This window comes from Neomonachus schauinslandi, chromosome 4 (assembly GCF_002201575.2).
Source record: "Neomonachus schauinslandi chromosome 4, ASM220157v2, whole genome shotgun sequence".
Classification (NCBI taxonomy): domain Eukaryota; kingdom Metazoa; phylum Chordata; class Mammalia; order Carnivora; family Phocidae; genus Neomonachus; species Neomonachus schauinslandi.
Genome location: NC_058406.1, coordinates 56,497,077 through 56,514,482, shown reverse-complemented (window position 1 = coordinate 56,514,482; position 17,406 = coordinate 56,497,077). Strand labels below are relative to the sequence as shown.

General features: G+C 34.9%; 1 protein-coding gene across 2 annotated transcripts in view; it reads right to left on the bottom strand.

Annotated features, from left to right (window-relative positions):
- LRRC7 (leucine rich repeat containing 7) overlaps nt 1-17,406 on the bottom strand; it is a 410,462-nt gene that overhangs the window by 34,813 nt on the left and 358,243 nt on the right. For both annotated transcript variants that reach the window (XM_044914052.1, XM_044914051.1), the window contains one exon: nt 7,652-7,873. In XM_044914052.1, coding sequence (XP_044769987.1) covers nt 7,652-7,873 — 222 coding nt within the window. The remainder of the gene's footprint in view (nt 1-7,651; nt 7,874-17,406) is intronic.

Below are 17,406 nucleotides of genomic sequence, written 5' to 3'. Positions count from 1 at the left end.
GAAACAAATTTCATATGTGCCAAGTATGTGAAGAACTGCCTCAATATATTTTTTAATAATAGAAATAATAAAGATGACACTGTGGTTTTATAAATGTGACAAACAACCATAAATTCGGATCTGAAGCTAGACTGCCCTTGGGCATGCTATGGTATGACTAATAGGTTGTGTTGTGACTGTTGGGTCCCATAAAGCATGTCAGAGAGAGTATTCATCTCACATACAAGGAGTTCCACCTGCCTGGTAACGGGGCCATAAAAATGTAAGAGGAGAGAATAGCTCACAGCCAAGAAGCAGTCAGAAACTAAAGAGGATTAGCGAAGAGGAAATGCAGTGTTCTAGCCAAAGGTCAGAACTAAGAGGCTAATAAATAGCTTATTTAATGAAAATCAGCATTTCAATTTTCTATTAAGATACTGATTTCAATGAATGAAATTTCTGGCTGAAAATATAAATAACAGGCTGGAAGTCAAGGGTGTATTCGCTTCTTTGAGAATCTGCTCCCATCATTTGACTTGACTTCATGCTCTGGTCTGTGTCAGTCTTGCTCTAATTAAAATACTGTGTCTTATTTTAGAGAGGCTATGATAAAATGGATTGTTATGTAATAGTGAGGCCCTATGAAGGTCATAATCTATAATCTCTTGAAGGTAGTTATCTGACTTGGTCTTGCAATGCTCTACAACCTAGTGGCAAGAACAAAGGAAATGGTAGCACTTGTGTGTACATGTGCACATACAAATAACACGTGTGTGTGTGTGTGTGTTGGGAGGTATAATTCAGGATTAGAGAACTGCATTCCAGAAAAATATTTGGTGATGCTGTAATGAACTGGTTTACTATGATATGTTCTAATTACCATTCTCTTTCTTAGCAGTATGTATAAAAGCTTTTAATGGATACCTTTGCTTTTGCTGTCTAAGATCCATTCATCCTAATTCTGGAGCTATAACCTTAATTTCTCTTTGAATAACCACCCACTTCTTTATTCTCAGCCTGTATGCTTTGGATGAATCATGTTATCTAGGCCTAAAACAAAGCACTATATCCTCTAGAAATATGATTGTTTACAGGATGGGCAGGTAATCCAATCAAAAAGGAGTAATGAGATGCCTACTAGGATTTCCAGGAAAGAGAACCTTGCTCTCTCCTGCTAGTTTTAAATCTGAGAGGGTCTGGAGCTTTTGACCTATTTTTCTACCATGATGGGAAAGCCTTTTTGAGATAGAACCAACCCATAGACAGGTCATGAGCCTACTTTAAGCCTCATCTGAAGCTTGCCAATCCCTGGAGTTTCAGCTAACTGTATATGAGTTAAAACCCTTTTTTTGCTTATGTCTTATTAGGTTGAGTCTCTTATAATCAAGAGGCCTACTTGGTAAAAAATCAAGGGGAAGCTTGCTTATTTGTTATAAAAGAATTGACTTTTCTTATCTTTTACTTTAAAAAACCCCAAAATATATAGTTGTTTGAAAATTTTTTGGGGAAGTGAAATAACCAGAACCTCAAAACTTCTGTACTGATGGAAATTCAAGATGAGGTTTTGATCTTGACAACCCTATTGGAGGGTTGTTAATTATTGAAACACCAAGAAGGAACCTTGTAATCAAGAACATTAAACTACGAGGCCATTTCTAGGCCTGACTCCTAAGAGTATTATCAGAGAGTATTAGTGAAGAGGCATCTACATCCACATGGATTTTTATGCAAGTAGGATACTTGAATCACCTCTATTAATCATATCTATTATGTTATCTCTTCACTGACTTTCTAGGACAATGGCTGGCACATAGTTAGCACTCAATTAACTTTTGTTTGAATAAATATGTGCATATATGACAAAAGATACTTTCAAATATGCATTGTCAAAAGTATATAATGTGATGAGCTATTAGAAGGTATGCCAGTTGTTCAATGGCATGCTCCAATTATGTAATTGACTGCTTGGAAAAACCATTAGAGCTTTGAAAATGAAAATTGTTGTAGGAATCATGATTCATGCCTTTATTCCACAAATATTTACTGATTTCCTACGAAGTGTCAGGCACCTTCTCAGACAGATAAAATATCCTTGCCCTCATGGAACTTGCATTCTAGTGGGGAAGACATATTAAACATGTAAACAATAAATAATTTCAGATTGTGAGATAAGCTGTGAAAAAAATAAAGCAGGAAAGGTAGTAGAGAGTGATAGAACAGGAGTGTGGAGCTATTTTAGGGAGAACAGCCAAGAAGTGATATTTCAAATGCTCAAATGACATTTTAGCAGAAATATGAATAAGATAAAAGATCATGCAAGACAAAAAGAAAAATGGGAAAACTGTGCCAGCCCCTAAAGTCAGGGATTTTAAATGCCCTTAAGATAGATGGGTCTTTATAAAATCAAGAAACAACAAGATGGTATAAGGATAGACATATAGATCTATGAAACAGAATTGAGAGTCCAGAAATAAACCCTAACATTTATGGTCAGTTGATTTTCAACAAAAGGTCCAAGGTAATTCAATGAGGAAAGAACAGTCTTTTCAACAAATAGTACAGGGACAGTTGGATATCCACATGCAAAATAATGATTTTCACCCCTACTTCATACCACACACAAAAATGAACTCAAACTAAATCAGAGACTGAAATATAAGAGCTAAAGCTACAAAACTCTAAGAAGAAATACAAGAGTAAGTCTCTATGATCATCAATTAGGTGATGATTTCTTAGATATGAAACCAAATGTGATAAAAGAGATGACTGACTTTATAAAAATTAAAAACTTTGATCCTTCAAAGGAGACTACTAAGAAAGTGAAAAGACAACCCAAGGAATTGGAAAAAATATTTGCAAATCATATATATGAGTAGGGTCTTATATCCAGAATATATGAGCAATCCTTAAATTTCAGTAATTGAAAACCCAAATAACCTAATTAAAAAATGGGCAAAGGCACTTGGGTGGCTCAGTCAGTTGAGCATCCGACTCTTGGTTTTGGCTCAGGTCACGATCTCAGGGTTGTGAGATCGAGCCCTGCATCAGGCTCTGTGCTCAGTGCGGAGTCTGCTACAGATTATCTCTCCCTCTCCCTCTTCCTCCTGCTCTCTCTCTCTCTCAAGTAAATAAATAAATATTTTTAAAAAATATAAAAAATGGGTAAAGAATTTTAATAGACATTTATCCAAAGAAGACGTATGAATGGCTAATAAATGCATGAAAAAGCACTCAACATCATTAGTCATTAAAGATATGTATATTAAAATCATTATGACATACTACTTCATAGGATGGCTATAATAAAAAAGGCAGACAAAAAATAATGGTGAGAATGTGAAGAAATTAGAATACTTCTTCATTGCTGGTGGAAATGTAGTATGTGGCAGCCACCTTAGGCAAAAGTTTAGAAGCTTCTCAAAATTAAAACATAAGTACCATTTAACCAAGCAATTTCATTCCTAAGTTACTAAGGAAAAATGAAAACATATATCCAAACACAGACTTGTACATGAATGTTCATAGCAATATTATTCATAATGGGCCTAAAGAGAAAAGAATCCAAAGGTACATAAACTGATGGATAAACAGTTTGTAGTATATCCATATAACAGAATGTTATTTGGCAAGACAAAGGAATGAATTAGTAATACATTCTACACTTAGCACATTATGCTAATTGAAATTAGTCAGTCACAAAAAACCTCATATATTGTCTGATCTCATTTATATTAAATACCCAGGATAGGCAAATTTATAGAGACACAAAGTAGATGAGTGATTATCTAGGGCTGGGGGGAAATGAATGGAAGGGAGTATGGAAAGTGACTGTTAATGGGTACAAAGTTTCTTTTGGAATAATGAAAATGTTTAAAAATTACATTCTGGTGATGGTTGCACAATTGTATAAATATATAAAACCCACTTTAAACAGGTGAACTTGAAGGAATGTAAATTATATCACTACTCTTACCAACAACAATAACAATAACAACAGCAACAGTAAGTTCAGCATGACTAGAGAAAAAATAGGTAAAGGAAAGAATAGAAAGAGAGGAGGCAGAGGCCAGATCTGTAGGGACTTTATGCCATAATAAGAATGTATATGATTTCAGAAATTTCAAAGCCACTAGGGCTTTTTAAGCAGAAGAGTGACATGATCTGATTTATATAATGACATGATACAATAATATATAATACATTGTATATAATATATAAGCTATATTATACACAATGATCATTATATATAATATATAACATATATATTAACACATATATATTATATAATAATTATGTTATAATAGATTATTATATAAAATAATTATATAACAATATATAATTATATAATATCTAATAATATAATCAAATATATAAATGTTGATATTCAAGAATAATTAATTTTTAATTCTTCTTCTATTTCCATACCTTTTTTGTTGTGATTTAGAAATGCAAGTCCAGCTCAAAGTACTAATTAAATCTTTTGAAAAGACATAATAAATAAAGACTGATGAATAAAATCCTCCGATTTACCATTTTCTAGATCTTTCAGAAAAAATTAGCCAACCCTGTATGTATCTAGGAAATAGAAACTCAAATGCTTTTTGTCCATAAATAAATTATAAAGGTAATTCATTTCCTTCATTTTCTACTTAAGGAAACCAAGAAGATTATACATATATTTACTGGAGCACTGAGACAGTCCTTTGGTTCCTACCGCAGTGTTTACTAAATTCTACTATCTGACCGCACAGAACTTAGAAAGTCAATTTGTAGAATTTGTGGTGTTGAGTTATACATTATTTGTTTCCAACTGTGGTTTATAATGTCAGAGTTGCAGTATTATTTACTGAAGAGTAAAATTCTAGGGGAAAATATTTATAAATAGTAGTAATACTTTAAGTGGAGTAGAATGAGGTATGGGATGTCCCTGAAATCAGTTGAGTAAATAACATATATTAAAACCATTTGAATGCCTATTTTCTAACCACCTTTATCAAATTGTTGCCTATTAAATTAAAAATCCATAATTTAAATAAAACAAAATTTTCCAAGTTTTTATCGCCAAAGACTCAGAATAATGTTTTCTTCAGTTGGCCTCAACAGATGAAAACCTCACCCTTGCGAGCCCTTCAGTTAGCTGACCAGTGCATCTAATCTAAAGAAATGTCTGAAATCTTGTCAACTGTTTCATGTACCCCATATATTATTAAATATGAAAATGATTTCTTCCAAGGTAGATTGGGAAGGTTTTGGAGTTTTGGTTTGGTTTGGTTTTTTTCCCTTGAATATGATGGATGCAGTTCACTTTGTATAACTCATAGAGTCTAATTCTAATGTAATTCAAATGTAATAAATTCTCTGTCAGGAACAAACTTTAGTTCGGATGTGTACTCAGGAACTGGCAGGAGACAACTATGGAGCTCCTGCCATCCTGATCCGTTAGGTTAAGTAGTGGGTGTGTCCTCTTGTCTGGGGCAGACATGGACTCAAAGGTTTATTTTTCCATTGCTTACTCTCTCGGTGTGGGCTTACTCTGGACCTCTGTGTTTGGTTCTAGGGCAGCAGGCTGCAGCATATAATGTGGTAGACTCAAGAAACAGGATTCAAATTCCGGCTCAGCTTCTAAATGGTTGTGTTACCACAGGCAAGACAGTTAACTTCTCTGAATCTTACTTTTCTAGTCAATAAGACAGAAACTGCTCTATCTGTACCACATCATTATTAATTGGATCAAATCAGTTAATATATGAAAGGGCTTTGAGATGTTTGAAGCACCATGTTGATGTTTTTCCTTCCTAGTTCTGCTTTGGTATCTGTATGTTCCACATATATAAATATAGTTTGTCATGGACTATACATTTGCTAAAGAGAAAAACCAAGTTAATGTTAGTTTCTTTTGAAAATATTCAGCAAGTTATGAACAAGTTATGAATCAAATTAGTGATAATAACAATATATTATTCACCTGGTAAATTTTATCTCAGCATTCCAAACCATTTCAGTCTGAAAACAAGGCAGGGAAAAAACTGGGAAGCTGAGAGGAATTTACTTAAGTTCCTTCCTTAACACAGCCATTGAATGTTTCAGTTTTTACCTCTCAGATTGAAAAGCACCTGATGTTGGAACTGTGGATCAAAACACCTGTCAGCGATGACAAATACCTCCTCTGAAAGAATCATGATGTTTTAAGTTTAATAAGTATGTAAACTTTAGAATTTAGTAATCCTCTCATTAGTCAAACTATACAACTTATATATTTTGAGAAATAATGTAAAAAAAGGCCTTTAAACTTAGAGTGCTCAGAATAACTGCATGCTAAAACTAAACCTACTGTTCAAAGTAGGTGAAACAGAGGGCATTGATCTCAGTGGATTTTTAAATGTGCTGATTCTGGGCAAAAAAAAAAAAATCATGTCGCTGCTAATAGGCATAACAAAACCCAAGAACTTCATTGGGGTTATGATATTTGTGGGGGGAGGAAATATGAACAATTTTTAACCTTCTAGATGCCTGTAGTAAAACAAAATTTAAAATTTTATTAACTTTCAAGAATCTCTGGAGAGTTAAAAACCTCTTATCATTACCCGATTAAAGGCACCTGTCTGATTTATTTACCTTAAATCCAACACTTGACCTAGATCAAGGTAGGACAGGAAGAAAATGATCTTAAAAAAAAAAAAAGCCTGTGATTCTGAGAATGATTAATACCTTATCTCAGCCTCAAGAAGGGTATTAAGAAGTAGAAGCAATGTCTAGAGCAGCTGGGATCCAAATAAAAAAATGGCTCTTAACCGTGTAAAAGAAAAAACTAGAATGAAGGCAATGTCTGAGATGTTCAGAAAATAAGGTAGGGTGATATCTGAAGCTTTGAGTAGTCAATAATAAAATGAAATCTTTATAAACCATATTAAGGAGTTAGTAAAGTCAGTAGGAGCTTTGCTTAGTTATTTGAAGAATGAAATAAGAAAAATTAATTTTATGGGAGTATTAAGATCTTAATGTCTTACTTTTTCAGCATAATATAATTCAATAGAAAGCTCTATTCAGTTTTCTGGTTCTAAGGAAGAAAAACAGATTCTATAATGGAAAAGTAAATCCTAATTTTAGATAGGTCAGGAGAACAGGCATTTTTTTTGCTATAGGGTACTTATCAGTAGTTTTTAGAGCATTTCAGAAATGTTTCCCTTCTAACTGCTCTTTATCATTTTCTTCAAGCAAAGCTTTATCTTTGTCCTACTCAACAATCAGAAGATAGGACTATTCAGAAAGGTTCCCACAAATAGTTTACTTTTCACACTGTCAGTTTCACCAGAGGCCTTGGTAAACACACCTAATTCATTGAAGCTCTGTAACATTCAAAAGTCATGCTATAGCACTAAGTTAGAGTTGAGAGTGAACAGGAAAAGGTGTAGGATAAACCAGAAAAATGTCCAATTCATCAGTTTCTCCTTATGTGAAATGGGCATTTTGCCAGCTATCAGTTTTTATAGGTTGTAGTGTTTAACCACTGAAAATAATGGTAAAACCCCAACAAAGAGTGTTCCACTCCATTCAGCATGGTGAGAGCATTAATTTGTCCCAGACTACATTAGTGGGGGAAGGTAAACCACAGATTCACCGGACTTCCCTGAACATTTCCTGAGAATTCATCAATGATAAAAACCCTTCTCACCTGCTCCGGATAGCCATCCATACTCCTTTGCCCTTTAGTTTGAATTAAGCACCGTCCAGGCTGAGGTCCCCGGGTGGCCTGTGAAGAGGGGATCTGAATAGGCAATGGTGACTGAAATTGCTGGATGGTCACTTTGTTTATATTCCCCTCATATCCCTGCTGCTCCCGGCTACGATGCTGAAGGCTTTGGGACCCCATCAGAGTCTGGATGTGGCTGCCTGCCTGTGGAGAAGATAAGTTGTCAGACAAAGATACATGGTGTTGAAAGGATGTGATTAAAGTAGAACACACACATACAGAATACCCCTCTGGTAAAGTGGCATCACTTGGGCTCTCAGCCACTGCTGGAAAGGATAATGAAAAAACAGTAAGGGTCTGCCTACTGTGGTTTGTGAAAATGCTAATATTGGAGCAAGGTTGCATTATATACATTCGTAGTCATCCGGTGTCTTGCCAGAGATTATTTTTATCTCCCATTTTAAGGGAGCAAAATTCTCTTTGAAAAATCTCAAGCACAAAAAGAAGTCACAGCTTAAAAATAAAGTGGAGTTCTATCTGGCATTTTATTTTGACTAACAGCAGGGAGAGAGATATAATATAGGAAACATCAGGGGGAGAATGAGAGCCTGGTTCCTGATTCTGAAGCAAAAGAAATGAAGTGTGTATTTTCCTTTATGTTACAGGTGCACAGTGAGCTTGTTCAGGTGAGGTTAATCAATATTTATTCATGTTCTGCATTATTAAATCAAAAGTATGGTTTTTGGAATCTTTAAGTCACATTGAAAATGAACCATGTGATAAATTCCTGTGAGTATCTGTAGCTCATGGAGGCACTAGATGTCAGAAAGGTCTTCAAAGTGAGCTCTGTATGTAGATTATCCCATGGTGAGCTTTCAGAGACATTCATTAGTATCTCATTTAAAGAAATAATGACAATTTCTCAGTCCTTAAGGGTGACTGTTGGAGGAAGAGGGCATGCTCACTTTGATCTCTCATCTTCAAATGCTATAGTGCACACCATATGCATATGGTTCCTTGCTCACTCTGATTTTCTCACCTTTGTTTTAACATCGGTTTCTTGAGTCATTCTACTTGGTATCTTTTCCACCAAGCAAGTAGTCCTGCTTCTGGGCTGGTCACCCAGAACATGCCCTTTATAATTATGTATGGTTTAACATGGAGGTCTCACATGGAAAGTGAATGCTTATCGTTAATACTTTTAAACATATGTTTTACTGCTGTGCTTGGTACTTCACCTATTACTATGGAGGCCTCTGAGGGGTAACTTCCTGCATTCATTTTCTTTCTTATTGGTCTTTTAAGGGTAGATAATTTGGAATTCAAAGCTGAATTTCACCTTAGAATTCATTAGCTGGGAAAGCCTGTGAATTTTGCTATTTGTAACAGATTTGTAACTCATTAGCTAGGGAGGTCTAACTAATCAAAATTTTTGATTAAAAATTCAGGAAGAATAAAGGAAAAATTATTAAACACGCATTCAAGGAACAGATTAATTTGAATTTTTAAAAGTTCTTTTAAAAGAGCAACATTAAGAAACATAAGGAAATGACAGTGATCATGGAAAATCACTTGGAGAAGATGGGAGCCATATTGCTTGGTTCCAAACAAGAGGTGATTTCAGTGAAGAAAATATTCAAAATTATTATTTGGCAATGCGTATGGCAAAGTAAACAACCATTTGATTATATTTTTAGATGCCCAACTGGTTGTCTTGTTATCATGTACAATGTTTACATTCAGAAACAGTAAGGATATTTCAGTCATGAGAAATTGGAGGAAAAGATGCAAAAAAAAGAGTCACACTTATACCAGCACAATGTGAAAATACTTATCAATCCCACACTATCCAATGTAACTAACCAGCAATGGCAAAGCTATAATATCATAAACACAACTAAGAAACTTCATAAAGGGCAAATGTATGTTTCTATATTGTATCTATGCCCTTCTCAGAAATCTAAATGAAAGGAGATGTTACAACTTTGAGAGCTGTTCTAGATGACTGAACACCCTCCTGGTCAAGTTTTTCCCCTTAGTGTGATTCTCTCCTACCTCCATGGAATTTCATGTTCTCTTGTTTGGTAGGAGAGGAAAACCACGATAAGCCGTATGACATTTTGAGCTGCTATACTCTGAATGAACTCACTGGCATGCTAAGTTACATAGTTGGAGACAATGACTTCCTGGAGTTTGAAATGCTGATGATGTCGGCTGACGAAAGCTGACTAGCTTGGCTATGGAACAATAAGTTGATTTTACATTTAAATCTGCTTGTCACCACCACTGCATAATACTTATGGGTCTTCAGTCAGTGCTTGAGCCAGTGGACAAGAAGAAGACCAGCAGTTTAATTGAAAGTGATCATGTAGACAAGCAAAGAATTGTTAACACCCAGAAAAACTTAGAGGGATCCAGAACATGGATGCATAATCTACATGAGAAAATTAATAAGGACCACTTAACAATCTCTTCATTGATTAGAATATTCTGGTAATGGTCTATCCAAGGGTGAAAAACTGTTTGCATATTATATAACGATTGTAGTCTATAGACTTATTTTTCTGGTTTAGTTTTCCCTTCTGATGGGACAATTGGAGCCCAGAATTATGCTTTGATTTGGAACTCCTTGAAGGCAAGCACCATATCCTACTTACCATCTTCAATGACTGGAGCAGTAACTGGCATTTAATAAATAATGACTACTATTGAAACACTAGGTGCCAAACAATGTGCTAAAACTTATCTTACACATATTACCCCCTTTAGTCCTTACAACAATAGTTAGAGGTTAACTATTATGAATTATTATTATCCAATTTTACTAATGAGGAAACTAAGTCTTGGAGAAGTAAAGCAGCTTCCCCAGGAAATTTTCACTACTGGTAAACTGACAGGATCAGGATTTGAAACAAGGCTATCTGACTATGAAAGATCATGCTCTTTTTTTCCCCCGCCCATTTTTTTTTATTATGTTCAGTTAGCCAACATATAGTACATCATTAGTTTTGAAAGATCATGCTCTTAAACACAAAATTATACTGCAATCCCCTAACCCCCAAATCAACTCTCTCCCCCAATAGTTGAACTGTGAATTGAAAAGGAACCATGAAAAAACATATATATTATATATATAAATATATAATATATCCTGCAATCAGATATATTAAATTTCTTTAGCAGCTCTTTAATTTGCCAAAAGGCCATTCCTACTTATTGAACTAGGTCTGTTATCTATTTTAGATCCTATGGATGTGACTTAGAGCATCATAGTTAAGCAAATAAGTGTATTTAGTAATCTTCCCACAATTATGAAGTGACGAGGCTCATGTTCTCAGATAGTTTGGTAAAACATCAAGTGGGCATGGAAGGATGTGCTATAAAATGATTCTGTTTGCATTAGTACTGTTATTTCACTCTCTATTGGGACTACAGGCTGCACTGAACAGGCATGGGGAGCGACAGCTGTAGAAAGCCAAGAATTAACACTAAATTTTGCGTGGAGTTAAGCAAACATAAATGACACAAGACATCTAAAGGGACAATTATGGTGTTGGAGAGACTGTAAAGAGGAAGTTTTTTTTTGACTGGCACAAAGGCTTAAGAAAGATAATGAGGATGCTCATGATGAAGTACAAAGGGCTAATGAAAATGTAGAAAATGTCAGAGGCTGGATTTGTTCAAGCAGAGGGTTAGCTTTGAGAACACTGACTCATACTGAAGGGGAATTTGAACATAAAGGTTTCTGTAAAGACTGTGCTACACATTTTGAATGATAAAAAGAAATAGAGAAGATCTGACATTTGTTTTGAACTTTCAAGGGGAGGTTGGACAAAATAACACATATTTGAGGAGAACAGTGATGAAATATAGTGTTTTCAAGTTGACCCAAAACCATACTGTCAAAATTTACAGAGAAAAACTCCAGTATCCATAGGACCCAAGAAAACATCAATGTCAATACCACAGAAAAGAAATAGTGATTTGATACCAAAGGGCAGTGTTCGTGCAAAATTCAGCCCACAGCTAATCAGGCTTATTATGTAGAGATTTAAAGTGTTTGGGAAGTTTTGTATGATATAAAAGAAATGACTTTCTCACTAAAACAATGCTTTGGTTCACACTATTCTCTTAGAAAAACTGTTAGACTGAGAAGTATATTATGTAATTTGGTCACCTGTTTTACTAGCCATCTTGGCTCTTGAACCACTTGAGGTTGCTTCCAAAAATCAAACACAGCTTTAAAGGATGACAGTTTATGCCACTGAGAATATTCAAATGGACACAATTAATTCTCTCAAATTAAGTCCAGTAGAGTTCAAAAAATGTTTGGGAGCAGTGTCAACAACACAAAATCATCTACAAAGGATAACTCAGGAACTGATTTCAAGGAACCACTGATACTCATTTAAATGAGTCCATTTCAGTAATTTTGTAAAGCAACAACAATAACAACAAAACAGTCCTATTACTTTCTATTTCTACCATGTGTTCTATAGTGACTTTTTTTTTAGTAAGCAGGTTAGGTTTTAAAAATCTAGGCAGTTGGACTTCTGATTCCAGGTAGATAGAGTAGACATACTATTCCCTACTTCCTCCAAGAACAACTAAAACCTTGGACATTTTATGTAAGCAAATATAAGGAAACCCTGGAAAGAAGACAGACAAAAGTAGATCAACTCAGATATGGAGACCAAGTATCAACATGGCAGTGAATCTCTTGGGTTTTATTTTTGTGTCATATATCCCAGACTTGGACCTGAGGAAGTGGGCAACCCCAAGATACCAACAGATACAGAAGAGGAAAGCCCCAACAGAAGCTTTCTCTCTCTAGCCATAGGACCAGAAAAGGGGCAGCCTCGGAAGACAGAAGACTTTTAGACAATAACAATTCTTCTATAACCAAACACCATGGAAAAAACTGTGGCCCCACCTTGACTATGCCAGCGACAGCCAAGTGTGGAGCCTAGACTTCTACTCTTATAAAGATGTAACAAAGCACACCAACACTCCTGCCTGGGTGGTGTCCAAGAAGGCCAAGTAAGATACCAGTGCATTCATTCCTATCTGCCTGTAGCAAGTCTTCCCCCACCCCAAGGATGCCAGTGGAGATCACACAAGGAGCCTGGGCTTTCATTCCCACCCAGTAGTAATGAGGCAGCCCTCTACTTTAGCAATAGTATGATTAGAAAAGGCCTTGTAGAGAGTCAGGACCTTCTCTATCACCCAATGAGGCTACCCCCACTGTATCAGTGGAGACCATCTGGGGAGATGGAAATTCTGTCCTCACCTAGCAAAAACAAGGAGACTTTGCCTCAAGTGTCAATGGAGACTGAATGGGAAAATTGGACTTCTCCCTACCTGGCCAGAATGAGGCAGTGCCCCATTCTCCTCCAATTGGAGTGGTGTCAGAGGAAGCCAGCTAAAACAGAAGGTTTAAGTACAATCCAGATTTTATAACATTATATGAAAATGTCCAGGTTTCAATCATACCAAGAACCAGGAAAATGTCAAAATGAATGGAAAAAGATAATCAGGAAATACCAACACTGAGAAGACAGAGATGTTAGCATTATCTGACAAAGATTTTAAAGTAGCCATTAAAAAAATGTTCAGTGAACAATTATGCATATGCTTAAAACAAATGAAAAAAAATAGAAACCCAGCAAAAAAAATAAAGTCTCAACAAAGAAATAGAAGATATTAAGAAGAAACAAATGGCAATTTTAGAGCCGGAAAATACAGTAACTGAAAAACCCAGTAGAAGGGCTTAACAGCAGAATGTAGAGAGCAAAGGAAACAAATGTAAACTAGAAGATAGGGCAATAGAAATTATCTGGTCTGAATAACAGAGAGAAAACACATTGGAAAAAAAAGAAAATGAAACAGAGTATTAGGGACCTATGAGACTATACAAAACTTCTAACAATCATATTATTGAAAGGAGAGGAGAAAGAGAATGGGGCTGAAAATTAAATGAAGAAATAATTGCTGAAAAATTCTGAGAAAGCCATGCATAGACACATTATAATTAAACTTCTGAAAACTAAAGACAAAGAAAAATGTCTTAAAGGCAACCTTAGAAAAATGACATCTTACTAGAGAAGAAGAACAATTCAAATGACAGTGGATGTCTCATCAAAAACCATGGAGAAAGGAAAGAAGTGGCACAATATTTCAAGTGCTGAAGGAAAGAACAGTCAACATAAAATTCTATACCAATGAGAATGTTCTTCAGCAGTGAAAGGGAAATAGAGACGTTCTTAGATGAAGACAAATGAAGAAAATTTGTCACCACCAGACCTATCCTAAAATAATGGCTAAAGGAAGTTCTCTAAATAAAATGGAAATAATAAAAGAAGAAACCTTAGAACTTTAGGAAGGAAGAAAGAACATGGCAAACAAATATATGGGTAAGTATAATGCACTTACTTTCTTTCTCTTCCTGAATTTTTAAAGTTATGTGTGATGATTGAAGTAAAACTATGGCACCATCTAAATGTAAATGTATGTAGAGGAAATATATGTAGAGGTTCTAAATGTATGTAGAGGAAATGTTTGAGACAATTATAAATAGAGGAGGGTGAAGTGATGTAAAGAGAGAGAAAGTTTCTACATTTCACTTAAACCGTTAAGTGATAAAATTAGCAGACTCTTGTAACTTATGTATATACAATGTAATAGCAGGAGCAACACTTTAAAAATCTACACAAAAAGATTTACTAGAAACACTATACATAAATGAAAATGAAATTCTAAAAAAATAACACACAGGAAGCAGGTAAGAAAGAAGACAAAAGAGAGAAGCAAAAAAAAAAAAAAGGAGGGAGAGCGAGAACAAACAGAAAAAAACAAAAAATTACATTAAAACTTAAACTTTGATGTGTCAGTTCTTAAATTAAATGTGAGGAGACTAACTGCACAAATTAAAAGACAGATCTTGGCAGAGGGGATTAAATAATATTACTCAGTTATATGCAGACTATAGAAACTATATGCAGACATTACTTCAAATATAACAATATAGGCAGATAAAAAGTAAAAGCATTAAAAACATATATCATGCAAATATTAATTAGAGGAAAAGAGAAGTGACTGTATTAATCTAGATAAAGTTGATTTCAGAGCAGAGAAAATATACTAAAGATAGAGAGGGATCTTATGTTATGAAAAAAGAGTCAGTCCACTGAGAGGACATAGCAATCTTAAATGTGTACACAACAAACAACAGAGCTGCAAATATGTAGAGCAAAACTGATAGAACTTACAGAGAAATAAACAAATCCACAATTATAGTTGGAGATTTCAACACTCTTCTCTCAACATTTGATAGAACTACACTAAAAATCAGCAAGAATATAGAAGAACTCAACGATACCATCAACTAATCAGATCTAATTGCCATTTATAGAACATTCCTACTGACGGCAGCAGAATACACAGTATCTTCATGTTCCCACAGAAGATTTACTAAGAATATATCCTGAACCAGAGAACAAATCTCAATAAATTTAAAAGGACTGAAATAACACAGAAGGTATTCTCCAACCACAATAAGATCAAACTAAAAGTCAATGACAGAAAAATAAAACAATCTGAATACTTGGAAACTAAACAATGCAGTTCTAAATAATCCATGGGTCAAAGAGGTCTCAAGAGAAATAAAACAATACATTGAACTAAACGTAAATGAAAATAGAGCACATAAAAATTTGTGGAACACAGCTAAAGCAGTGCTGAGAGGGAAATTTATCACCCTAAATGCATGTATTAGAAAAGAAGAAGCCTCAAGTCAGTAATTAAGATCCTACATCAAGAGCCTACGGAAAGAAAAGCTAAATAAAACCAAAGCAAGCAGAAGGAAGGATATAATAAAAAGAGCAGAAATTAATGAAATGGAAAGTGAATAACAGATAAAATAGATGAGAAAAAAGAGCTGGTGCTTTGAAAAAAAATCAATAAAATTGACATGCTTCCAGCAAGACTGAAAAAGAAAAAAAAGAAAAAATATACAAATTACCAAAATTAGGAATTAAGAAGGGAATATGATTACAGATCCTGTGAACATCATAAGGCTAATAAGCTAATACTACAAATAACTCTATACTCATATATTTGAAAATTCATTTGAAATGGGCCACTTTCTTGAAAAACCCAAACTACCATAATTCATCCAAAAAGAAATAGATAATTTCAACAGCCCTGTAACTATCAAGATTGTAATTAAAAACTTCTAGGAAAGAAATCTCCAGGCCCAGATGGTTACACTGGAGAATTCTACCAAACATTTTTATTATTATTATTATTATGTTCTGTTAATCACCGTATATTACATCATTAGTTTTTGATATAGTGTTCCATGATTCATTGTTTGCGTATAACACCCAGTGCTCCAAGCAGTACGTGTCCTCTTTAATACTCATCACCAGGCTAACCCATCCCCCCACCCCCCTCCCCTCTAGAACCCTCAGTTTGTTTCTCAGAGTCCATAGTCTCTCATGGTCATCTCCCCTTCTGACTTTTCCCCCTTCATTCTTCCCCTCCTGCTATCTTCTTCTTCTTCTTTTTTTTTTTTTTGAACATATAATGTATTATTTGTTTCAGAGGTACAGGTCTGTGATTCAACAGTCTTACACAATTCACAGCGCTCACCATAGCACATACCGTCCCCAATGTCTACCAAACATTTAAATGAGAATTAATGTCAGGGCCCCTGGGTGGCACAGTCAGCTAAGCTTCAGGATCTGCTCAGTGGGGAGTCTGCTTGAGATTCTCTCTCTCCCTCTCCCTCTGCCCCTCCCACTTGTGCGTGCACTCTCTCTCTCTCTCAAATAAATAAATAAATAAATCTTAAAAAAAATAATTAATACCAATTCTACACACTCTCTTCCAGAAAATAGAAGGGACACTTCCCAATGTATTTTATGAAACTAGTTTTGCCCCAATAACAAAACCAGACAAGGACAGTACAAAAAAGAGAGAGAGAGAGGGAGAGGAAAAAAGAAGAAAACTACAGACAAACAGGGATAAATGCAAAAATCCTTAACAAAATACTGGCAAACAGAATTTAGTAATATAAAAAAGAATTATATACCATGGCCAAGTGGGGCTTATTCCAGTTGTTCAAAGCTTGTTCTATATTTCAAAATCAACCAATGCAATGCACCATATTAATGGGCTACAGAAGTAAAATCATGTGATGCTATCATTGGAAGCAGAATAAATTTGACAAAATTCAGCATCCATTTATAATAAAACCCCCTAGAGATAGAGGAATGGAGGGGAACTTCCTCAACTTGATAAAGAACATTTACAAAAAACGTACAGCTAACATTATACTTAATGTTGCAAAACTGAATACTTCTGCCCTAAGATGAAGGACAGGCACAGATGTCCACACTCACCACTCTTTTTCAACATAGTGTTGGAGGTTCTAGTCAATAGGTTAAGGCAAGAAAAGGAAATAAAAGACATACATATTGAAGAGGAAGAAATTAACCATTCTGATTTCCAGATGACATGATTGTCTACATTTGAAAATCAGAAGAAGCAACAAAAATAAATTCCTAGAACGAACAAGTAAGTTGAGCAAGTTTGCATGATACAAGATAAAAATGTATTTATGTATGTTAGCAAAAAATATGTGCACATCAAAATTTCAAGCAATATCATGTACAATCACTCAAAAAAAAGTTAAGTACTTAGGTGTAAATCAAATGAAACCTGCACAGGATTTC